The 26,515-nt window shown below is 31.0% G+C and overlaps 1 protein-coding gene across 2 annotated transcripts in view; it reads left to right on the forward strand.

Annotated features, from left to right (window-relative positions):
- The window catches only part of HCF109 (high chlorophyll fluorescent 109), a 65,516-nt gene extending 63,846 nt beyond the window's left edge, over positions 1-1,670 (forward strand). The window contains exon 7 of one of the 2 annotated variants that reach the window (XM_088890985.1): positions 1,092-1,140. In XM_088890985.1, coding sequence (XP_088747111.1) covers positions 1,092-1,129 — 38 coding nt within the window. In that variant the 3' untranslated portion in view covers positions 1,130-1,140. Of the gene's footprint in view, positions 1-1,091; positions 1,141-1,251 lie in introns of those variants that run through there. The other variant, XM_010260205.3, reaches the window with a different exon arrangement.
- The last annotated feature ends 24,845 nt before the right edge of the window (positions 1,671-26,515 follow it).

Consider the following 26,515-nt stretch of genomic DNA (forward strand, 5'->3'; position numbering starts at 1 on the left):
CAATATGATACGTATTTAGCTGATATGGGCTGATACATGATGAAATTTTGAACCTGGATTGCACCAAACACATCAAGGTGAACTGTTATTTTGTACAAAAGAAGCTTCTGAGTGGCCAAATTTGAACCTCTATATTATCACCTAATTGCAACTTGTAGATATTCTCACTAAGGGTGTTATAGGGGCATATCTCATGAAAATTGTAAGTAAGTTGAGCATGGTAGATATCTTTGCACCAACTTGAGGGGGAAGTATTGAGTTATGGATGTTAATGTTCTTGAGGGTATTTTAGTCATTTTCTATGTATGGGTCACATTAAGGATTATCTTTCTCTATCAGGGATAATGATGTAATTGTTTACTTATTTTCATAATTAATAAAAGTTATAGAGGAGGTGTGGGGCAGCAGCAAACCTCTCTTCTCTTATGTCTCTAACGTCTTCTCTCCTTCCTCGGTGCAATCTTAAAAAGTAAAACTCTCTTCACTGTCACTAGTCCAGAACTAACTTTATGTATATAATCAATGTTTAGGGGCAGCAGCAAGAACTTTTTGTCCCCCTCTTTGATTTCTCTTAATTCTTATTCCTACAACTTCTAGATTCTATTCTTTCTGATGTTTCTTGATTCTATTGGAGTTTTACATATACAAGTAATGCAAATTTATATTTAGTACATGATTTCTAAAGTCTCCTTGAATTGTATATTCTGCTATTGCTTTTACACTGGTGTCTGTGACATAGCAGAAGTTGTTTCCTTGAAGTTTTCTGTTCCATGTGAACTTCCTATGGATTAATCTTGATTATTTAACCAAGGGGCAATTTGTTGGGTCGAAATAGCTGCATTATCTAAACAATGTCCAAAGATTTGATGGTTTCATAAGAAACAAATACATTAGGACAGATTAATTGGTTTTGTAACTTTGTATGTATTTGGAGCTTTCGCCCATCCAGGATTTGTTCCATGGAATGGATCAAATCAGATTGGTCATATATGTTGTAGAACATGGAAACAACAGGAACTCTTGTATTTGGTAAAACACTGGCTTTCACAGGAAATGAATACTCCAATGAACTAATTTGTATGAATTTATAGCTTTCCTCCATCCTGGATTTGCTCAACAGAATGGATAGGACCAAAGCAGGTTGGCCTTGTACATGGCACAATATTGAAACAAGATCTCTTTCATACCAAAACCACTTATGCTTGGCTTTCATGTTGATGCATTCCCTTTTCCCTTATTTTACGAATGCAGAAGAAAGATCTCAACTAGCAAACAAGATCAAGGCTCTCAGCCGGTTGAAAGCCAAACTTCTGGTCATTGCTGAAGAGCAAAGAGCATCCGAAATAAAACAGATAAGGGGAGATGCAGTGAAGGCTGAGTGGGGCCAGCAGATTCGCAATTATGTGTTCCACCCATACAAGCTTGTCAAAGATGTTAGGACAGGGTTTGAGACATCAGATATTGCTTCTGTTATGGATGGTGAATTGGAACCATTTATTAAAGCATACCTCAAGTACAAATACAGTAGAACCATGACAGGAGGTGTACAATAAGACTGGAAAGTTCATTAATACAAAAACTTGTTTTTTATTTTTATTTTTTTGAGTTGTATAATATATGCATTACATTGAGGAAATCTCTAATGTATATTCACTCAGTGGTTCCAGCTTTATTGTCTGCATAAGAAGGGTTCTTAGAATGCCTCACTTTTTGGTTATTAATTTAGGACCTCGTTATGTTGGCCCAGACGTTTGGATAATTCAGAAAATAGAGCTCATTCTGATTCAAAGATTACTAACTAAATGCGAACACACTTAGAACCAACAAAACCTATTTTGGTTACTTGTAAGGTTTCACTCCTTGTAATACGTGGATCTTGTGGTTAGAAACTGAACACTATTGGAATCTAGCCCTTTTGAAGTTCTGAATGCAGTTTTGATCTCCCACATTCTTGGGTTGTGAAATTTATACAACATATAAAAGTATGGATGTAGAGTGAAAGATTTTTGGGCTAAAATTGTCCTCTATTTCTTTGTTTGAGAAAAAGAATAAAAGTCATTTTATTACAGCACTAATGCCAGTTTTAATGGCTATTAAAATGCTCATAATTGTGTATTTAGTCCTCTCTAGTTGTAAGGGTTGAAAATGTAATTTAATTATTACTTTCCACCTTATTTAATTCCCTTTTATTAAGTTTTATACTTAAGGTATTAACTTCTATTTTATTAAATCTTATATTTAAATTATGTAAAGTGAAAGTATTTTTTACTAAAATTACCCTTATTTTTTTGTTTGAGAAAGGGTATAAAGATCATTTTATTACAACTTTAATGACTACTAAAATGCTCATAATTGTATATTTAGTCTATATCTAATTGTAAGGGTTGAAAATGTAATTTCAATTATTACTTTTCACCTCATTTATTCCCTTCTCATTAAGTCTTATACTTAAGGTATTAACTCCCATTTTCTCTTATTAAATCATATATTTAAGTTATTTTTCACTAATAAATGCTTCTAATTAGATTTATGTCAATATTTTTAACAAAATTAACTCATATATTTTAAAACTAACTAAAAGAAAGTTATTCTTTATCCAAGTGGTGGCTAAACAATTCAACCATTTGAATCAAATTGATTGACCTATGAAGTCATAGTTAGGAAAAGAAATTTTTAAAATAGAAATAAATATAGAACATTATAAAAATGTAGAAAAAATTAGACACATTTATGCTTTTTTTATTAATCAAATTAAAAAATAAGTGTAATAAACAAGAATTGTTTTTATTGATAAGAAAAATGAAATACATAATTTAGAACTAACCAATAATGAAATTACTTTACTGTTTGGCAAAGATCAATAGCTCAACTTTTGTGTCAAATGTGTTAACCTTTAATGTCATAAATAAATAATAAAAATTAATAAAATATAAAAATAAAAAAAAAACATTTAGGCACATATATAATATCGTATGCTTATCATATTAAATAAAAAGTAAGTTTGACATATCAAAATTATTTTTACATACAAAAAAAAATTATAAAAAAATTGAACGCACCTATAATTCTATATTTACACTAATATCAAAAAATAGGGGTGTTCACGGGTCGGGTTGGGTCGGTTTATTGGGGTTTTCCCAACCGACCCGACCTGGTCGGGTTACCTGAGGTGGAAACTGAAACCGACCCACTGATAGGCCAAACCGACTTGGTCAGTTTGAGTCGGGTTGGGTCGGTTTCAGTCGGTTTCGGTTTTGCTCCTGTACAAAGGACACCTAATTGAATTCTAATTGTAATTGCCTAATGGGTTGCCTATTTGGTGTAAAAGATTATAGAAAGTTAGAAACTATGATAGATTGCCTATTCTAATTGTAATTGCCTAATGGGCCTTCTAGTTCTAGTAGAAGACTAGTTATAGTTAAGTAGGAAACTACTCAAACTAGGAACTACTGAACTAGTAAAAGACTAGTTCGGTTCGGGTCGGGTTGGTTTCAGTTTTCACACAAGAAAACCGAAACCGACCCAATATATCGGTTTATATATTTTCCCAACCCGAAACCGACCGGTACTGATGAAAACCCGACCGACTCGGGTTGGGTCGGTCCAGGTTGGTCAGTTTGGTCGGGTTGGGCATTCTTATGAACAACCCTATCAAAAAATATGAATAAGATTGTAGATCTTTCTTTAAACTAAAACACTCATTTTTGAATTTAGTTCATATTTAATTGTAAGGTCTAAATTGTAAATTGAACTACTAATTTTCACCTCATTCAATTATCTTCATTTAAATCTTACAAATTTTTTACAAAAAAAAAGATACACAAAAAAGATAAAACACTAGAAAAAGAAGAGTCAGGTAAGCCTACCAATGATACTTGAAACTTTACAACTCAATTTGATTACCACATATTTGGATGAAGTGTTTATGTAATCTGATTTGGATTTTGCAATCTACATCTGATTAATAATAAAAAAACAAAAAACAACAAATACATAAAGTTCAAAAAAATTTTGGATACATCATTATTATCTTGATCATCATCTAGACTTTCCATGTGCAAAGCACAGGTATACTTACTAGTGAAAGTAAAAGAAGGAAAAAACAAACACTGATAAATGGAGAGAACATTGTAGTCTCTCTCCCATTTGATATAGAAACATTTTGTGGTCAGAGGAAAGCCTTGGAGGCAAGAGATGTGACATGTACTTGCTGCATTTGGCATTCCTTATTCTAAGGACTAATCTTCTTTTTTGGTTAAAGTGCCCCTATGAACATTGAGTTTTTAATGGTAAAAAGGAGATAAGTCCTTCCAATAAATAATGCCAAATGTAGCCTAAATCAACTTTAATTAAGAAATTCTTACAATTCCAAGAGAACATTTTTAAGTCTCTTTGTTTATGTAGGTACTAACAAAGAATGGTTTGCTTGTTGCAAGCAAGGATTAAAGTTGGAAACACAAGAGATATCTTAGAGAGGTGATTTTAGCACATTATTGGGAAAAGCATGAAAATGAATATGTTAGGAGCAAGGATTAAAGTATCAGTATTAGGTATCGTATCGGACAATTAGAATATAGATATAGATACGTTTTGGAAATGCAAGGATACAGACGAAAAATATAGAAATGCTTGGGTACACTAAGGAAATGCATACAAATTTCATAAATAAATTAATAATATTGAATTTAAGGTCAAATAATAAAAATAATGTATAAATACATAGAAAATCTATATTTTAATCATGTATAATAATATATTACAATTAATATAATAGGATGCATAGATATCATACACTTTTATTAATAATGTATCAATCAAGAGTCCAAATACAAAACATATGCTTTATTATATTTTAATTATTGTTTCAATTTTAGTACTTTTACTTTTTGACATTAACAAGGAAGTCAACCAAATATTAAATATCCATATGTAAATTAAAATATCAATTAGTAATTTTTAAAAATATATAATCTGAACTTAAAATATATCAAGTCTATCAAAATTTCTAAGATACATATCATATGCAAATTTATAATTTTTAATTAATAAAATGATTATTCCATTATTAATATTTTTATTCCTACTATTTTTCTAAAATCAAAAATATCTTTTGTAATAAATGTATATTAGTAAATTTGGTAGATTCAATTTAATATTATATTCTTCAACATTTTACAAACAATCTTTTATTTTTGTAAATTATAAACATGTTGTTATTTAATGTAAATTAAAATATTAATTAATATAATAATAATTAGTTTTTTACTTATTCAAATCCCACTCATTAACTCTCATATTTAAGGTATTAACTCCCATTGACATTCATTAAACCCTGTCATTGACTAGAATACCCCTATTTTTGAATTTGCTCCATTTCCAATTGTGAGGATACAAAATGTAATTTGAATTACTGCATTTTTCTTCATTCAATTTTCTTTCATTAAGTCTTATATTTAGGGTGTTAATTCTCTTTCTTCCATAGTATACTAAAGAAAAATAAATATGACAGAAAAATCATTTTTATTGACAATAGAAATAAAATATAAATTTAAAACAAACTAAGAAATGAAGTTGTTTTATTGTTTAGTGGTGAGTCAACAATTCAACCTATTGCGGCAAATGTGTCATCCAATTTGATGTCATAACTAAATGATAATAAAAATTAAAAATATGAAAATACACAAATGTATAAAAAATACAAAAAAATATAGAAAACATTTGGAAAAATCTCTAATATCATATATTTCATCATATTAAACAAGACAAATAAGAATAATTTTAAAGACATATAAATACAAAAAAGTTGTAAAAAATGGAAATACATTATTTATTATCATCATCATAAAAAATTACCACGTGCACAGTTAGTAGTAAATAATATATATATATATATATATATATATGCAAATTTAAAAATTTTATGCACTAAAATAATTATTCTATTATTAATACTATATTTATATAAATTTCTTGAGATTCAAATAATCTTTTGATATAAATGTGGATTTGATATATTATTTACTAATTTTCAATATTATTTTTTTTATTTTTAGTTGGAATTTTAAACATAAATATGTATTATTTATTTGGATTGCATTCAGACGTTAGTAAATAAAAGTTATTTTATTTTACTTATAAACCAAAGAAGTTTAATAGCCTAGTGGTTTAAGAGCTAGGGCGTTAAGCGCTAATATGCTTATTGACTTGGATTTGAATCACCCCACCCGTTAAACCCCTTTGCCAAATGTTTTCCACTAAAAAAAAGTTTCTTAATGCTTATAGTATGACATGAACCCAGATCAATTAATGATAGCACCAAATCTCTTAGCACTACTTTAAGCCAATAAATCATCTTGTCTTTTGTCTTATTTGATAAAATAATATAGATTTTATTAATTTTTGTGTTCATCAAAACAATCAATACATATTTCAACTAAAAATTAAAAGAAATAATATTTAAAATTAACATTTTATAACTAAATGAAATAAACAATCTATCAAATCCAAATTTACATCAAATGGTGATTTTAATCCTAAAAAATTTATACAAATAAAATATTAATAATAGAATAATTATCTTAGTATTTAAAATTTATAAATTTGCGTGTGATATATAATATAATAGGTTCACATTTATGCATCCCGGATATCAAGTAGCAGATACCCTAAAGTCAAAACCCAAACCCTATAGGGTTTTGATAAACGGGTCTTATTAAAGTCGGGACAGGTCGGATACCCAGAAATTCCCACAGAATTACCATCCCTAGCCGGAAGAAGCACCCCTCACGTTAGTTGCTCGGCGACCTCCAGGACCTCGAGTGTGTCTTCCCTCTTCACCAACCACTACGGTCGGTAGATCAGTGACTCCACCCTCTCCTCGATCGATCGGAGCTCCCCTCGTTGGCCTAGGCTCTTCTGGTTATGGTTTAACATTGATTGGGGCTAGGTTCTTAACCCGAGCCCTCTTGTTGGCCCGAGAAGTCGAAGGAGTTGGCGACCTAGCCACGTTCACTCCTACCTGGCGACTACTTTATTCTTCCTCGCCACCTTGCCAAGTCTGATTGCTCTATTTTGCATTAGAGGTTGACAACTTGCAAAGCACCGACTCCCATCAGTATCAAGATTATTTGAGACAAAGTCAACAACTGTTCGACTAGCCTACTATATCAGCTAGGCCTCAGATGTGTAAAGCTTCACGTTAGGACTAATCCTGGCTAGCTTTTCTAGCTTACTATACTATTCTCCTTAGTAGACAACTTATCGGATGACTCGACATTAGTCTTGGTAGTGTCCACATCAGTCTAAAAGGCTACTCCAGCTTAGATAAAATGAAAAAAAAATTAACCCTTACAATCATGTTTGGAGGACAGGCCCCCCAACACCACTTTTATCTCGAGCCTAGCAAATATACATCTCATTTTTTCACCCTTTAGTCTTTCTGCAATATTTTGAGTTTCAATCATGTTTCAATTAACCTCTCATTCAATCTGGGGGTATTTTTGAACTTTTATAAAATTTTGGACCTCAAGGATCCGAGACCATAGGTACATAGAGCCTAAAATTCTAGATCCAACAACACCAAGATCATCCGAATTCGATGTTGTTTACCTCTTCATCGTAAGACCCAAAGTTGGAATCGATTCTAATCGTTCGATCAGAGCCATTTTGATCATGTACTCATTTCATGTCAAATCATAAATCCAAAACCATAGGTATGTAGAGCCCAAAAATCCAAATCTGATGATACTACGATCACCGACACCATTTACCCCTTCATCTTAAGACCCGAAGCCAGAACCGATTCTATTCGTTCGATCAGAGTCATTTTGATCTTGAACCTCATTTCATGTCAAATCAGAAATCCAAAACCATAGGTACATAGATCCAAAAATCCAAATTCAACCATACCAAGATCACTTGAATCCGATACCGTTTACCCCTTCATCCTAACACCCAAAACCGGAATCGATTATGATTGTCCGATCGGAGTCATTTTGATCCTGAACTTCATTTCATGTTGAATAAAAAATCCAAAACTATAAATTCATAGATCCCAAAACTCCAAGTCCAATGACACCAAGATCACCCAAATCTAACATTGTTTACCCTTTCATCTCAAGACCCGAAGTTGGAACTGACTCTAGACATCTGATCAGGATAATTTTTTATCATAATGTAGATAGATAGATCTCGAAATTTTGAGTCCAACGGTATCAAGATCGTCCAATTCTGACACCATTAACCTCTTCATCTTGAGACCCAAAGCTAAATTCGATATGGGCCTTCCATTTGGAATCCTCTTCACCACAACTTTGAATCTATGGCATCCCACAACTAGATCTTACTCCCAGACTCTAAAACTATCTTAAAATCCAAGATTTAACCAGCTAAATTAGTGAAATCTTTCTCTTATTGCCTTGATTGATTGAGAGGATCTCCCACAAAGCTGTATTGACAGCCCTTCCCTTATTCATTTCCTTCCAAAAAAGCTCTTTAAACCTCAGCCTTTGATCTCCATTGGCTCTCTATTTCAGCCCTTCATTCTCTTCTAGAATCCTCTCCAAAAATCTATAAATACCCCATTCATCACACACAAGACACACAATCTAGCTTAAGGAGAGAACTCTACCCCCATTAACTTAGAGAATAACCCCCTTCATTTCCAAACTTCCCTATCAGCTCCAAACTTCCATAACCCACATCCTAGACTCACTCCCTACCATCTCTCACGTCCCTTAGGTCCATGCATACCGGTATTAGTCCGAGAAACACCCAAGTCACACAAATTATCAAGGAAGGAAACTGAAGCATGTTTGAAACAACGACATTACAGTAGACACCACAGACTTTCATCAGATCATCTACACATGGGCTACACTCTACATGACCTTTGAATCCCGTGAACACCCAAGAGACATGGTGAGTGATTGAAGGTAGATGTTGATGCACGTTAAAGATTAAGGCAGTCGGACTAAGCAAGGGCATCTAGTTCTTCCTTTTCTCTATCATTCCAGATATGTTCACTGCTTTAACATTTCTTAATTTACTAAAAATTTTGTTGTTGATATTAGTACCATTTAATTGTAAACATGGCATTACATTAGTTGTTTCTTAGATGATTGGCCTACTAGTAGTCCAAAGACGAACATCTCTTGCACACATTTGATCATTTCCCTCATGCTTATTTTTCCTTCTTTCAAGAATTTAAAATCCCATGAATCAACTTTTTAGGTTCAGCTTTGCCTTGTAGCTATTTTCAAATTCAATCGTTGTGTCCATGCATTCATTTTATTTAATCATTAATCCAATCAAGAATTTTGAAATATCTACACTTCGCAGCAGCGCTGTCCCATTCAACATTTACATCCACTCTCATCTGCCTAATAGTGTAGTAGCATTGAATATGTTTTAACCAAAATCCCTTTTCACCCCTTAAATTTTAGAGTAGTGCCCATCATTCTTTCTATCCGAGGTAATTCGTGTAATTTACCAATTTTCTTTTATTTCAGCATTCATCTCTCTTTTGCCATTTAGTATTAGCATGAACCATTAATCATCGGATTCAACAGTTCGGATCAGGTAGGCACAACATTATAAGCACGGATACTTAGAAATTTTTTTTGACACTTATTCCATAAAATTTTTTTGACACGTGTTAACACCCGATTTTTATTCGGTTCTTCGTCTAGAATCTCAACTCACCCTCAAACACCGGCCAAACCTTTCCGACCCTGTCGAAGCCTAGAGAATTCAAATAACCCAACTTTCAATCCCCCAAATCCACCATTGATCTCACCTGATACCAGAATTATCAAAATGCCTCTTCTTCAAATTACCAAAATACCCCTTACACCAAACTACCAAAATATCTTTGATTCCAAATTACCAAAATACCCTCAACTAAATTTCCAAAATATCATTTTTTCTAAAATCCCTAAAATACCCTCAACCAAGCTACCAAAATATCCCATCCTTCTAAATTCCCAAAATATCCCTTGATCAGAACTACCAAAATACCCCTCAAAGCCAAAATTCCCAAAATACCCCTTGCCCAAATTACAAAAATACCCTATTCTAAATTAGCAAAATAACCTTGACCAAATTACCAAAATACCCCTCATGCTAAATACCCAAAACTATCCTCTTTTTAGATCACCAAAACTACCTCTCATTCCAAATGACCAAAATGCCCTCCATCCCAAATTCCTAATACCCTACTTCCAAATCCCAGAAATATCTCTCATCCCCTAATTTCCCAAAATACCCTTAACCAAATTACCAAAATATCCCTCAAGCCAAATATCCAAAACTATCATCTTTTCAAGTCACCATAACTACCCCTCATACCAAATGACCAAAGTGCCCTCCATTCCAAATCCCCAAAACACCCTATTTCCAAATTACGAAAAAAACCCCTTTTCTAAGTTCTCAAAATACCCCTTAACCAAATTACCAAAATACCCCTTCCTTCAAATTCCAAATATGCCCCTTGACCAAATTATCAAAATACCCTTCCTCTAAATTCCCAAAATACCCTTTGACCAAATCACCAAAATCCCCCTTCCTCTAAATTACCAAAATACCCCTCAAACCTAACTCCCAAAATATTTTCATTTCCAAATTACCAAATACCTCTTTGACCAAATTACCCAAATACCCCTCTAAACCTACCCTTTCAAACCCTAGACTACCCGATCATCTTCTGATACCCAAATTACCAAATTGCCTTGTCATCTCAACTTTGTAAGTTACCCCCGATCCAAAATTACCCTTCAGACCCCAAGTCACGAAACCTTCATTTTTCTCTAAATCCCAACCTTCCAAAACCCCATTTGTTTTAAGAGTCAACAAAAACCACCCTTCCCTCTCCTTATAAATAGGAGGCACCCATCCCAAGAAAAGAGGTCGAATGAGAAGAGGCTTAAGAGGAGAGGGTCCTAAGGGGGTCGAGGGGAATATGTGAGGAGATCCCCCCATATTGGATCGGTGAGAGGGGTTTTCGAAGATAGAGGGAGGCAATGAGAAGGGTTCAACGAAGAAGGAAAGAGAGAGTGAAGAGAGAGAAGGGTTCTTCAGGGACCTAGAGAATTAGAGAGAGGAAGATAGATAGCGAATAGAGAGGGGTCGTTGAGTTGAGAAAGAGAGAAAGAGAGAGTGGGAGAGAGTTTGAGAGAGTTTTAGCAAGAGAAGAAAAACAAAGAGGGTTTGTCGTGTTAGAACATGATAAAGAATATGAGAGGGCATAGAGAGAGGAAAAAACAAAGTGACGAGAGAGAGGGTTTGAGAGAGAGAGAGAGAGAGGTTTTGTTCAAAAAGGAGAAGGGTTGAAACTAGTTCGAACATAGGAGGCGTTGTACAAGGATTCAATCCTTCTGTCTTGTCAAACCAGGGAAGCATCTTAATGTTTATTACAGTCTCTATACATAACTGAAACAATTGGTCGGTTGTAACAAACTACTTGCCACATACCAAGCCGTTGGTCGGTTGTACCAAACTATTTGCCACGTGGCTTGCTTCCAGAATCTTGTATCTTGTATCTATTTAAATCAATTGAATGAAACACTCACTATACTTTTTCCATCAAATCCTCTGTTTTTATATGGTATCAGGGCATCTCTTATTACAAAACTCATCGTAGTCCTTTTTCTTTCCACCTATCAGGCAAACCTCATCGCAAATTCCTGACTTCATTGCAAGCTTTTTCCAAACCAAGACCTCATCACAGGTTTTTTTCGTCACAATCTTCATCACATCTGTCTGCTTAAACTTCCTTTCTTTTTCAAGAATTGCCTAACAGCATTGTCGGAGGATTGATCGAAGATCTAGCATCTGCATATTACCTCCATCCTTCAGACAATCCAGGAGCAGTTTTGATCTCCTGCCCTCTTACCAGAGACAACTATGCAACCTGGAGAAGGGCAATGCTGAATGCCCTTAATGCCAAGCACAAGGTTGGCTTCGTGGATGGATCGATCTCAAAACCAGAACCGGTGAAGCACAGTGAGTTTCTTGCGTGGTCCAAATCCAACTCCATGGTGATATCCTGGCTCTTTAATGCAGTAGCTAGGGATATGCATGAAACATAGCCTATGCAGAGACAACCAAAGATATTTGGAAAGATTTGGAAGACCGATATTCACAAGGAAATGCTCCACGAGTCTTTGAACTAAAACGAGACTTGTCTCTGCTTCACCAAGAAAATATTTCAGTTGCAGTATACTATACGAAACTCAAAAGCCTGTGGGATGCCATCTCTGTGTACTCGTCCACTCCTAATTGCTCATGCGGTGGTGTCATAAAAGACATATTGGCCGAAAGAGAAAAGGAGTGGGTCTATCAATTTCTCTTAGGACTTGGTGAACAATTCAACACCATCAGATCCAATATTCCCACCATGGAACCATTGTTGAGTGTCAGCAAAGTTTATGCACTCGTATCATAAGAAGAAAAACATCTTTCTTTAAGTGGTAATATACCACCAACCATGGAAAGTGTAGCCTTCTATGCAAGTGGATTTGGATCCAAGAATCCATAGCAATAGAAAGATCGGCCTCGCCCATGTTGTGAACATTGCAAAAAGATTGGGCATGTGAAACCCAAATGCTATGAACTTGTCGACTGTCCATCGGATTGGGAAACCATAAATAAATCCAACAACAAAAACATCTCCAAGAAACAGTTTGTTTCCAATCAAGCTACAACAAATATTCCCTCAAAGTTCCTAGTCCCAAGCTTAACCATTGAATAGTACCATCAACTAGTTAGCTTTCTTGACGGTGATAATCAGTTCACCACTACGACATCTACAAATTTTGTGGGTAAGATTTCTAGCTCAATTAACCTTGTTAGTTCAAGATCTTGGCTCACTGATAGTGGAGCCTCAGATCACATGACTTGCCATGCTGAAGATGTGACTAGACCAAGCTGTCAATACAATCCAATCCTATTGCCCAATGGTACTCTATTACCTGTTGATTCTAAACTACAAGTGCCCTTGAACTCCAATATAGCCTTAAATGATGTGTTACACGTACCAGGCTTTAAGTGTAACTTGTTTTCTGTGAACAAGATTACATCAGAATTGAACTTTCATAGTGTTCTTTCCCACCTTCTACGTTTTGCAGGACCGAGCCACCAAGAAACTGATTGAGGTGGGTATCATGCATGATGGGTTCTATCACTTCCATGCTGCACCTATAACAACAGTGGCCTTCCATTCTTCCACCACTGAGAATTCTTGGACATGACACTCAAGATTGGGACATGCTTCTTACTCGCGGCTATCAAAAATACCTGGTTTGAAGATTGTACCCCCTTCTAATAAATGTTGTGATACTTGTTTCAAAGCCAAACAAACAAGGCTTAGTTTTCCTATCAACAATAGTAATACATCTTCTTTGTTTGAAATAATTCACTGTGATATATGGGGTGGTTATCATACCCCTTCCCATAGTGGTGCCCATTACCTTCTCACTATAGTTGATGATTTTTCTCGAGCTACATGGGTTTACTTGCTTAAGCATAAATCTAAGGCTTATTCCTATTTTGTCATGTTTTCGGCTCTTGTGCAAAATCAGTTTCACACTACCATTAAGAGCATATGATCAGATAATGGTTCAAAGTTTTTATCTAGACCTATACTCTCTTACTTAGATGAACATGGCATAGAGCATCAGAGATCCTGTGTTGAAACTAGACAACAATGGCCCTCAAATTTCAAGCAAGTCTACCAATTACTTTTTGGGGGCAATGTATACTCATTGCGGTACACATCATCAATTACTTGCCCACACCTGTACTCTCGAGCAAGACTCCCTATGAAGTACTCTTCCAAAAGCTGCCCAACTATGATCATTTGAGAGTTTTTGGGTGCCTGTGTTATGTCCAAACCCTTTGCCAAGGACTTAACAAATTTGACTCAAGATCCATAAAATGCATGTTCATTGGATATCCACATGGCCAAAAAGGTTACAAACTCTATAATCTTTTGGCACACCAATTCTTTGTCTCACAAGATGTTGTCTTCTTTGAAAATCAATTCCCATACAATACATCATCAATGCAAGATGTGAATGGTTCAGATTCAGGGCCAGTCATACCACTGCCGATCACAAATGTAGACCTAGAGCCATTGGGACACGGTAGCACCCAGCAAACCACTTCAGCCATATCTGAAACTGAGAATGTTTTGTAGCCTGCCCCAGCCATTCAGGTTGAACCTGAATTAGACCACAATGTTTCACATACCACCACCATTAACACACGACGAGCAAGGACAAGGTGCATCCCATCTCATCTGTTCAATTTTGTCTGCCCTACCATTCGATATCCCATGTCCAATTATTCCTCTAATAGCCCAAATATTCCACTTGATTTCACTTGAACCCATCAGTTATGCTCTAGTCCAAAAATACCCTTGTTGAAGAGAGGCAATGCAAATTGAACGGAATGTCCTTCAAGATACTAACACATGGACCCTCACAACATTTCCTCCCGACGAGAAGGCTATCGGGTGCAACTGGGTCTACAAAACCAAAATGAAACCCGATGGTTCTATTGAACGATTTAAAGCTTGTTTGGTAGCCAAATGATACACTCAAGCTGAAGGAGTTGACTATGGTGAGACTTATGCTTCGATTTGCAAAGCTAGTAACAGTTCCTTGCTTACTTGCTTTCGCTGCGGCCTGAAAGTGGGAAACGCATCAAATGGATGTGAATAATGCCTTCTTGCATGGTGAACTTCATGAGGAAATTTACATGACCCCCCCCCCCCCGGGTCTGCTCAACTCCACTAACCCACATGTGTGTCATCTTAATAAGTTTATCTACAGGCTCAAGCAAACCTCTAGAAATTGGTTTCAGACCTTAGCACGAGCCCGCAAAGAGTGGGGATTCACTCAGTCCACAACTAACACCATCATCTTTACGTCTTTTAATCACAACTTAGCTCTTGCCAATTTGGCTTATGTTGATGATTTACTCATAGTTGGCAATGATCCCACTCAAATTGTAGCACTAAAACAGTATCTCCATAAATGTTTTCCAATCAAGGACCTTGGCCCACTAAAATATTTTTTGGGCATCGAAGTCTCAAGAACGAATGATGACTTCTTCCTATGTTAGAGAAAGTACACACTCAACATACTCCAAGATGTTGGAATGATAGCTTGTAAGTTGTGTCCCTTTCCAATGGAGCAACAACATCGTCTTGAGCCAGATGTAGGTCCACCCATTGATAATCCAGAGTGCAACAGACAATTGGTGGGAAGGCTCATCTACTTGACCATTACTCGGCCAGAAATAACATACGTTGTACACATTTTAAGTCAATTCATGAGCAGACCATGTCAGCAGCATATGGATGCAACCCTTGGATTCTGATATTTGAAGTCATGCCCAAATCAAGGCATTCACCTATCTAGTGACAATGATATGGTTTTGCGTGCCTACTGTGATTCTGATTGGGCAGGGTGTCCATTTACCCGACGATCCACAACAGGATACTTCATCACTCTTGGTCACTCTCCCTTGTCGTGGAAATCAAAGAAGCAATGTACAGTATCCCGCTCCTCAACGGAAGCAAAATACCGCTCCACGGTAGAGACTATTAGTGAACTTTTATGGCTCCATCGGCTTTTCAGAGATTTAAGCTTGCAACATCATCAACCCATGGAGTTGTTTTGCGATAACAAGGCGGCACTTCACATAGCAGCAAATCCAGTTTTCCATGAGCGCACCAAGCATATTGAAATTGACTGCCACTTTATTAGACATCATCTTCAATTAGGACTCATAGTCACTTCCCACCTCCCTACAAAGAATCAGTCGGCCAACATCTTCATTAAGGCTCTAGGAAAGGATCAATTCAGTATAGCTCTATCCAAGTTGGGCATTATCTGTAGCCATGCTCCAACTTAAGGGGGCATATTACAGTCTCTGTACATAACTGAAATAGTTGGTTGGTTGTAACAAACTACTTGCCATGTACCAAGTCGTTGGTCGGTTGTATTAAACTATTTGACATGTGGCCTACATCCAAAATCATGTATCTTGTATCTATTTAAATCAATTGAATGACACACTCTCTTTACTTTTTCCATCAAATCCTCTTTTTTTACAGTGTTCGGATTTTTCAGTAGGTGAAGCTTCTTTTGCTCTATCTTCCGTCAAATACATCCTACCATTAGTGTCTTGGTGTTCACCAATCCCTTTGTTCGAAGACAAACCAATGTACCTCTGATCGGGAATCATTTTCCAAGGAGATTAAACCCTGTAGAGATCTTCACCAATCGCTTTACCTCAGTTCCTATTTGGTTTAATGGCTTGATTATCATTCTGGTGTTTTTCTTTTTCTTATTTTTGTTTTTTTAGGTTGATAGTTAAATCGTTCTCTTCTATTGTGTGTGTTTAAATTCGTTTTCTAGTATCAACGTTCTTTGGCATTTGAGAGGCTCAGGCTTCTTTCTCTATCTTTAGATAAGCCAGTTGAGTCCGAAGGTGGGGGTTTGATAGAAAAGGGGCGAGGGAATCTCCTGTCCTTTTGCTCAGGCCCTTGCATCCAAAAGGGGGGCTGGTCAAGAGGTAGAGATAGAAGTATTTTTGTTCCTTTCAAGCGTCTAGATGGACTCGATTTTTCAATTTTGAGCTCAAATCAAGGAGGGAATTCCATTATTCACATCGACAAGAGAGAGGAATGCCTAACCCATTCCCTCTCTCTTTCTTAACTTACCCAGATTTGTTTGCCTAGGGTGATTAGTATGGAGTCATTATTAATTTCAAACTTATTTCTGAATATAAATCTGGGAGGCCCATCACTCCCAGTTATCTATTTTGATGGGTGGCGACTTCATCTAATTGGCCATGAAGTGAACTATCGAGATTTTTCCAACATTCACAGATTGACAACTCCACTGGGGACATTTTGAGAGCTATATGGGTGTCATTGGTTTTCCTCTCTTTTTTCTTATTAGGATCAGGAGTTAGTCTAGTTTCTTTTTCTCTTTGTAGTAGTGTGTTTTTTAAGCCTTATTTCTGATTAAGAGTAGTAATATTGATTAGTAGCTTAGTTTTTTGTTCTTGAATTGCAATTAATTCATACTTTTTTATTTAGGATTTGGTATGTCCTATGCTTTTAGTATGAGAATCTCTTTTGCCTTGCTTGAAAGTTATCTTTAATATAAAATTCATAGCATCTTTGCATGTTGTTCATGACCTCATTGTAGTCTAGTCGTGCTTGGCTCGAGATTATGAGTTTGAAATAATCTCTCATATGCTATAGTTTTTGGATAATATAATCATAGTTGTTATTTTATCCCCAAATAAGTTTCTAGAGGTTGTCATTCGAATCTATTCTAGTATTAGATTTGGCTAAATGCAATTCAAGCTTATTTTGGTTCTCTAGGTATAGATGGATTGTTAACTAGGACTGGCAATTCTGACCCCAATCCATTTAACCCACTCAACCCACCCATTCTAATGGTCGATCAATACGGGCCGAATGACCCATTAGGGTCAAGGGAAAAGGGTCAAGGTGGGGTTGGGTCGAAGGTTAACCAATGATCCTTGACTTAAAGACTAAACTTTGATGCTTTGACAATTTTCTTCTTCTCATCTTCTTCTCAATTAGGGTTTTCTTCTTCTCCCTTCTTCTCAGTTAGGACTTTGCAAAACCACCAACGATCACTCGCAACGCCATCGTTCTCACTATTTAGGGCTCGCTCAAGTGGGTTGTTTCTCACTCAAATGGTTGTCGTCATTCTCACCTCCACCAACAATGAAGTCAATCTGTTGAATCGTTGCACCATGATCTTGAATCAGTTGCAAAATGAAGGTTTCAAAATGTTGTTTCAAGCTTACTGTCGTCGTTCTTTCTCCCCGAGATTTGAATCAACAACATTGATGTTTCCTTCTTCCAATATTTTGATCTTGGCAAAGTAACAGAGGAGAAGATCAACACCGACGATTAAATGGAGGAAGGAGCAACAAGGGTGAGCAAGATGATGTTGACGATTGAACGAAGGAAGGAGGAGACACAAGGGCGATTGAACGGAGGAAGAAGGAGAGCAGGGGCGAGCAAGATGATGCTGGCAAGTGCGACAGGACATTTGATCTAGTGGCACCACCGCGGCCAATTATTTTGATATTTTTTATTATTTTGTATATTTTATGTTTTTTTTATTTGTTTTTGATAAATCATTTTAGTTGAAATATATAATGAGGATTGGATGATCATTATTTAATCATTTTCTATAATTTTTCTTTTATTCTATTCTTTGGTTGAAATATATATAAAAAATTTCATAATTTGTATGTAATTTTTTTCTATTTTTATCTAAAATGTATAATTTCTAGAGATTTTTATTATCATTTTCTGTATTTTTTGTGATTATTGTTTTTATTGAAATATACATTTTTTTTGTATTTTATATTTAATTTATTATTTTGCAATTTCTTATTTTTTTGGATGAAAATATATTTTTTGAGAAGTTTTATTATTTGTGTGTTTTTAGTAATTTCTATAAATTTTGTGCATTTCTGCATTTTTTTTTTAGCATTTTCTTGCAATTTTTTGTATTCTCTTCTATTTTCTATCGTTTTACATTTCTCTTTCCTTTTATTTAACTTTTTATTGTTTTCTAATTTCTTTTTTCAATTTTTGATGTTTTACAAGGAATATATATATTTTTTCCATTTATTGTGCATTTTTATTTTTATTTGAAAAATTAAATTTTTATGTTTTTTTAATTGAAATATATAATTGTATTAGTGGGGACCCGTGTGATGCATGGGAAAATCTGAATGGTTGAATAATTTTATTAATTATTAATTAATTGATAAATTAATAATCAAAATTTTATGTTAATTAATTAAAAGTATTCAAAGTTATTGATAATATTTAAAATTTTAATAGTTGTATTTTTTATTTAATGTTGATTCGCAGAAAATAATTATTGTTAATTTATTATGAACAAATATTTTTTAGTAAATTTAATTTTATTAATCATTTGTAGTAATTTTAATAATTATAATCATTTTTTAATTTCATTATTTTTAGATGAAATTTTGATTGACTTTAAATAAATAAAAATAATTACAAAAGCTAACATTTTTATTAAATAAATAAAAATAATTAACAATTGTATAGGAATGGCAAGGGGGTGGGGCACCCCATCCTATTCCCACCCTATAGTCAAGACATTCTACCCCATCCCCACTTTGTTAGGTGGGTTCAGGGCAAGGCACCCACTCCTCGTTTGGAATGGACTGGGCAAGGCACCCACTCCTCGTCCTCAATGTCGTGTGAGTTAAGGGCAAGGCACACACTCCTCATCCAGGACTGGGAATCCTCAAATTTTCCCCGCCCTATCCCTAGTGTCGAGTGGGATCAAGGCAAGGCACCCACTCCCCATCCAAGGTTTTTAAAAACCATTGTCCGATTTGACGGTTCGACCACCCAGGTTAGTAGTTCGCTAACCAAGTCAACGGTTTTTTGCCAAAAAGTGTTTTTGGGGTGAAATAGAACTGGTCAAGTGATCAGTTCCCAGTTTTTCAGTCTGACCATTCGGTTCGATCTAGTTCTGAAAACATCGTCCCCTCAACCCAATATTCAATTTGATGATAAAAATGATCAAAAGGAAAAATTGAGTACCAGCCACATGGTAAATTTCTAAAAGTACACTAAATTGTCTTTAATTTTCAAAAATGTAATTTTTTAGCAAAATTTTGGAAAATTTATTACAGTTGTGCAATTTTTAAATTTTAATCAAATTTATTTTTAAATTGTCATTAAATAATTTATTTTCTTTTTAAATGGTTTACTTACAGAATTATACTAATTTATCTTATATTTTCTAATATAAACTAATCAATAATTTCTCTTTTCCAATATTATACTAATTTATCTTAATAATTTGTATAATTATTGGTTCAAATTATAGTTTTCCATTTCCCATAGTCATTTATCTTTAATAATTTTAAATAATTTACAATGAAAATTAAATAATTTTTCAATAGTTTTCCAAAATCTATCAAATGTAATAATTTTTTCTAAAATTTCCAAAATATTCCAATATTTTTCAATAATTATTTAATGCATTTTAAATAAACTTTCAAAAGCTTTATATATTTTAATTTCCAGAATGTTATTTTACAAAAATGTAGTTTTATGGAAATTTTTGAAAATTTTATTACATTTGTGTAATTATGGAAATTTATTGAAAATTATTTTAAATTTTTATTAGATATTTATTTTTGCTAGGTAGTTTACTAACAAAATTATACTAATTTATATTTTATTTTCTAATATAAATTAATTAATAATTCCATTTTCCAACATTATAATATTTTATTCCCCCATCTACATTCAGTTATTAACTATTATAATAGCAATAACTTAAATTTTATACTTTTTAATAATTGTTAAATATAATTCTCAATTTTATAGAAACTTGTTAAAGAGTTCAAAATGCTGTTAATTAACATGAATATAATAGCATTTACCCAAAATACATAATATTTATTAATTTTTTTGCAATTTACTAATCGTATTTATTAACTTTTGGTAATAACACTATTTAATACTCATTGAATATGGGTTGGATTAAATATTAATAGTATTTAACTTTTTATTAATTAATATGAATATTTTAAATGAGAGAGTGGATATAAATTGGAGGAGAGATCTTAGGGATTGATTGGGGAGTGGGGTATACATTTCTAATGGCTTAAAGGAGATACCTTAGGAGAGAGATTCTATGAATATTTTTAGGTAGTTGGGTTAGAAATGGTGACATGGCTTAATGGGAGTAGTGGGAAGGGGAGAGGAGAGAGAGTAAAGGAGAATGAAGGGTGGGGGTAATGAAGCAAGGAGAGGCATGTTGACGTTGACTGTCTTGCTATATAGATAGATAGATAGATAGTAGGGACCCATGCAATGCATAGGCTTTGTTAAGCGAAAACAAAACTATAGAAATACACAAAAGTACGCAATTGACCAATCTCACAAACTACTTTTAATAATTTTTTTACAATACAAAAATAACAATAATTATTTTCAGGTAGGGTTGTTCATGAAACTGAAGAAATTGACCAATCTTACACAATTCAACCTGAGTTGGTCGGTTTCTAATATTTTAAATTGGCTGTGGTTCAACAATTTCCCAACCCAACCAGGTTGGATCAGTTTCAGTTTGTCCATTTGTAAATCGACCAAAACCGAACTAACATGACCACAGATATATTAATATTTGATATTTTAAAAATATTTTTTAATAAGGTAAAGTGGGAAAACTCACATATTCCTTAGTCTAAAATATTTTATATCATAAATTTAATTTTTTAATTTATTTTTTAAAAATACCACTATAATTGTTTTAATTTTAATTTTAATTTTAATTTTAATTTTAACTTTAACTTTAATTTTAATTTTATTTTAATTTATTTTTAATTGTAATTGTAATTATAATTTTAGTTTAAGTTTAAGTTTTATTTTTAAGTTTAAATCTTTTGAACAACCAACCAAACTGAAAATTGACCCAAACCATTACAACCCAAGTTGGCTAGTTTTCACTAATGGTTAGTTAGTTTTGGGTGACCAACTCCTCAACCTGACCAAGTTGATTTAGTTGGTCAATCAGCTTAACCAAACTGAACCAACCAGTGAACACTCCTAATTTCAGCTAAATTAATAGTCTAATCTCTAATAAATAACAATAGTTTAATCTCCAATAATTATTGAAAACATATAGTGAAAATACAAAATTATTTAAAATAAATTTATAATAAAAATACAATGCAAAACTAATAAAAATACAATAATTAAAAAAATATAATAAATACTAAAATATATTAATTAGTAAATAAATAGTGTAATCTCAAATAATAGTTTGATCTCTAATAAATGTTAATCAATAAATTATAACTAAAATACATAATTACTAAAAATAAATTTATAACAAATCTACAATAAATTTAATTTAAAAAGTTAAATAGTAGTAGTTTAATCTCCAACAATTATTGAAGAATTTCCGTTAAATAGCATGCCAAAAATATTTATACATAATTATTAAGAATATGTTTATCACAAAAAAAAACAATAAATAATTAGTGAAAATGCAATAAATATTAATTTTAGTATATATAAATATAAAATAAATATAGATTAAGATTTGAAGATTATAATTAATAAATGTTAAGTTTTTGAAAGTTATTTTCCAGAATTATTAATTGATATAAGTGAAATTAGTTTACAATATTATTTTGTTATATAAATAATATCGTTGTTATTATTGTAAAATATGAAATTAGTATTAATTTAAATGTTATGAACTCTATTATAATTAATTTTCTACTTTTAAGAAAAAATTTAAATTTATTACACAATTTTGTTATTTTAAATATTTAAAATTTAGTTATTTTAAATATTTCATTTTAAAATTTTTAGTTATCTAAATATTCAAATAATATGTGAAATATTTAATATTTTTCGTTATTTGAATTTTATTTATTTTAAAGTTATTGCATAATATTAAATATTTTGTTATATAATTATTTAGCTATTATTAATATGTTGTTATTTAAGATATTTAGTTATTAAAATATTTAAAAATATTTTATTTTTAATGTTAAATTTTTATCATTTGAATAACATTTAAATTTAATAATCTGTAAAATTATAATTTATATTGTTAGTACATAATTTTGTGATGTATTATGTAAAAATGTAAAATTATTAAATCTATTATAATTATTTTTGGTGTTCTTATTAAAAATTTTAAAGTCATTTTATATTTTCTTTATAATATTTAAATAATTTTTAAAATTTGTTAATTCAAACTTTCTTTGGATGGATATACATAAAAAGTGGGGGAGATGATAAATAGGACTTAGAGATAATTTAGGAGAAAGTGGGGGATAATGATGCCACTTGGCAAGGTAGGGAGAAGATAAATAGGAATTAGAGATAATTTTGGAGAAAATGGGGGATAATGATGCCACTTGGCAAGGTAGGGAGAAGATAAATAGGAATTAGAGATAATTTTGGAGAAAGTGGGGGATAGTGGTGCCACTTGGCTAGACATTAGAAAATCAAATATCTCTTTCTTTATCTAGTGGTTGTTAGCCTACGTTGTTTTCTTATTGGATTAATAGGCAATTATATGGAATTAAGAAAATAAAAAATTCAAAAAAACAAAAAATTAGATTGGGGTGTTTCCTGCAAGGAGAGGGCTGCTGACATGGACAGACCAATTTTAATATGTACTAGCGAGGACCCGTAAGATGCACGGGATTTGGTAGAAAAGGTGAAATAATGCATTTATAAATGCTTCTAATTAAATACTGTAATTAATAATATTGATTAATTAATACTATTAAATATTAAAAAATATGAAAAATAATGCAATTATAAATACTTCTAATTAAATACTGTAATTAATAATGTTAATAAATTAATACTGTATTTTTACAATACTGTATTACAATCACATATTAATATTATACTGTAATTAACTAAATACAAAAATACTGCAATTAATTAAATATATACTATAAAAATTAATACTATATTTATTAATTAAATAAAATACTATATTATTCTAATACTGTTTATTATTATTGTTATTATTGTTATTATTATTATTACTATTATTACTATTATTATTACTATTACTATTATTATTATTATTATTATTATTATTATTATTATTATTGATATAAAATTGCAACAACAAATTGAAAATAGCAAAATAAAATTCAATTACACATCAATCACATAAATAAAACAAACATTTTCAAATAGATGGCAACAACAAAAACAAAACTAATCTACACCATTTTCAAATAAATAAACCAAGCATTTTAAACACAAAATGTTAATAAATAAATGTTGTAATTAATAATGTTAATTAAATAATACTGTAATTATGAAAAAATACTATTAATTAATAATACTGTTTTTTGATAAATACTGTAATTATTAAATTACTGTATTTATTTAAACTACATTAATGTCTGGATATTATCATATTTTCAGAAATATATTGGTATTTTCTTGGCTAAAACTAATTAAATGTAATTTTTTGGTAATTGTAGTTTAAAAATAATTTAGTTACAGCTTAAAAATAAATACTGTGAATTATATTGCTGTTAATTAATAATTAGTGTTAATTAATTACTGTTAATTAATGTTAAATATAATTTTCTAGTAATTAAATGTAATTTTATGCTATTTATAGCTTAACTTATAATCACTGTTAATTACAGTTTAAATATCATTTATAGCTTGTAATTTTATGCTATTTATAGCATAATAGACATCACTAATGTATTTTACATTATTTATAGCATAATAGCATAAAATTACAGTTTCAATATTTTGAAATATTAATAGTATTTGTATAATTGATTGATATTTTTATTATGTTTTGGTTACTTATGCTAAATTATATCACTAAATTACATCTAATACTGCATTCCAGTAAATACTGTAATTATTAAAATACCAAATTATTAATAATACTATAATTATTAAATTACTGTATTTATTGAAAAAATATATTTACCATTAAAAATAGTTGAAATACTGTTAATTATTAAAAATACTGTAATTATGAAATACTATTAATTATTAACAATACTGTAATTATGAAAAATACTATTAATTAATAATATTGTTTTTCAATAAATACTGTAATTATTATATTACTGCATTTATTTAAAATACATCAATTTCCGGAAATTATCCTATTTTCAGAAATATATCCGTAATTTCTTGGCTAAAACTAATTAAATGTAGTTTTCTGGTAATTACAGTTTGAAAATAATTTTGTTACAGCTTCAAAATAAGTACTGTGAATTATATTACTCTTAATTAATAATTAGTGTTAATTAATTACTATTAATTAATGTTAAATGTAATTAAATGTAATTTTCTGGTAATTAAATGTAATTTTGTGCTATTTGTAGCTTAACTTTTAATTACTGTTAATTAATGTTAAATTTAATTTTATGCTACTTTCAATATAATTAAAAATAATTAGTGTTAATTACTATTAATTACTATTAATTAAAAAATATATTATTTTTGAAAATAGTGTATTTATTAATTACTATTAAATGTAATTACTGTGAGTTACAGCTTAAAAATAATTACATTTAATTATATTACTATTAATTAATAAATACATTATTTATAAAATATTTATTAATTTTGCTTTTCAGTAAATATTGTAATTATTAAAATACTAAACTATTAATAATACTGTAATTATTAAATTACTGTATTTATTGAAAAAATATAATTACTATTAAATACAGTTGGAAAATAATTATTTAGTTACAGTTAAAAATATAAAAATAGATTTACAAATAATTATTAAATGCATATTTATAAAAAATAAATAATTACTGAAAATAAAATAAATATTAATTATAGTATATATAAATATATAATGAATATACACTATTATTGTAAAATTATTACTAATAAATATAATTTTGTTGATACTTATTTTCTATAATTATTAATTGACATAAGTGAAATTAGTTATTTACAATATTGGTTAGTTATTGAAATAACATTGTTATTTAAATTCTTAAAATATTAATTACTTATTGAATTTAATAATCCATAAAGTTTTAATTGTACTATTCTTACATAATTCGTTATTAATTTTGTAAAATATTAAATTATTATTAATATGAATATTTTGAATTCTATTATAATTATTTTTCTACTTTTACGTTTTTTTTTAATTTATTACATAATTTCGTTATTTTAACTATTTAAAATTTTGCATGTTCAATATTTAAATAATATGTAAAATTTTTAAAAATTTTCATTATTTTAATTTTATTACGTAATATTAAATATGTTTTTATATTATTTACCTATTTTAATTTTTTTATTTAAGATTTTTAGTTATTGAAATATTTAATTAATGTTTTATTTTTTAATGTTAATTTTTTATTATTTGAATAAAATTTAAATCGAATAATTCATAAAATTATAATTTATATTGTTTCTACATAATTTCATGATGATTTTTATAAAAATATTGAATTATTAATAATATGAATATTATTAAATCTATTAATTTTTTGTGTTTTGAATAAATATTTTAAATTTAGTATATAATTTCATTATAACATTTAAATTGTTCTGATTTTTTTTTTAATTGAAACTTTCTTTAGACATATATAATAAAAAGTGGGGGAGAGGATAAATAGGAATTAGAGATAGTTTAGGAGAGAATCTCTCAACTGAATTAGAGATAATTTATGATATAAATAGGAGTTAGAGATAATTTAGGAGATAAATAGGAATTAGAGACAATTTAGGAGGAAGTGGGGGAAAGTGGTGCCACTTGGCTAAACATTAGAAAAGCAAATCCCTCTTTCTTTATGGTTGTTAGAAATAGTTAAGAATATGTGATTTCCTTATTGGTTTAATGGGAAATTATGTGGAATTAAAAAAATAAGAAAAAACAGAAAATTAGAATGGTCGGTTTCCTGAAAG

Source organism: Nelumbo nucifera, chromosome 7, assembly GCF_055504915.1.
Source record: "Nelumbo nucifera cultivar China Antique chromosome 7, China Antique-T2T, whole genome shotgun sequence".
NCBI lineage: Eukaryota > Viridiplantae > Streptophyta > Magnoliopsida > Proteales > Nelumbonaceae > Nelumbo > Nelumbo nucifera.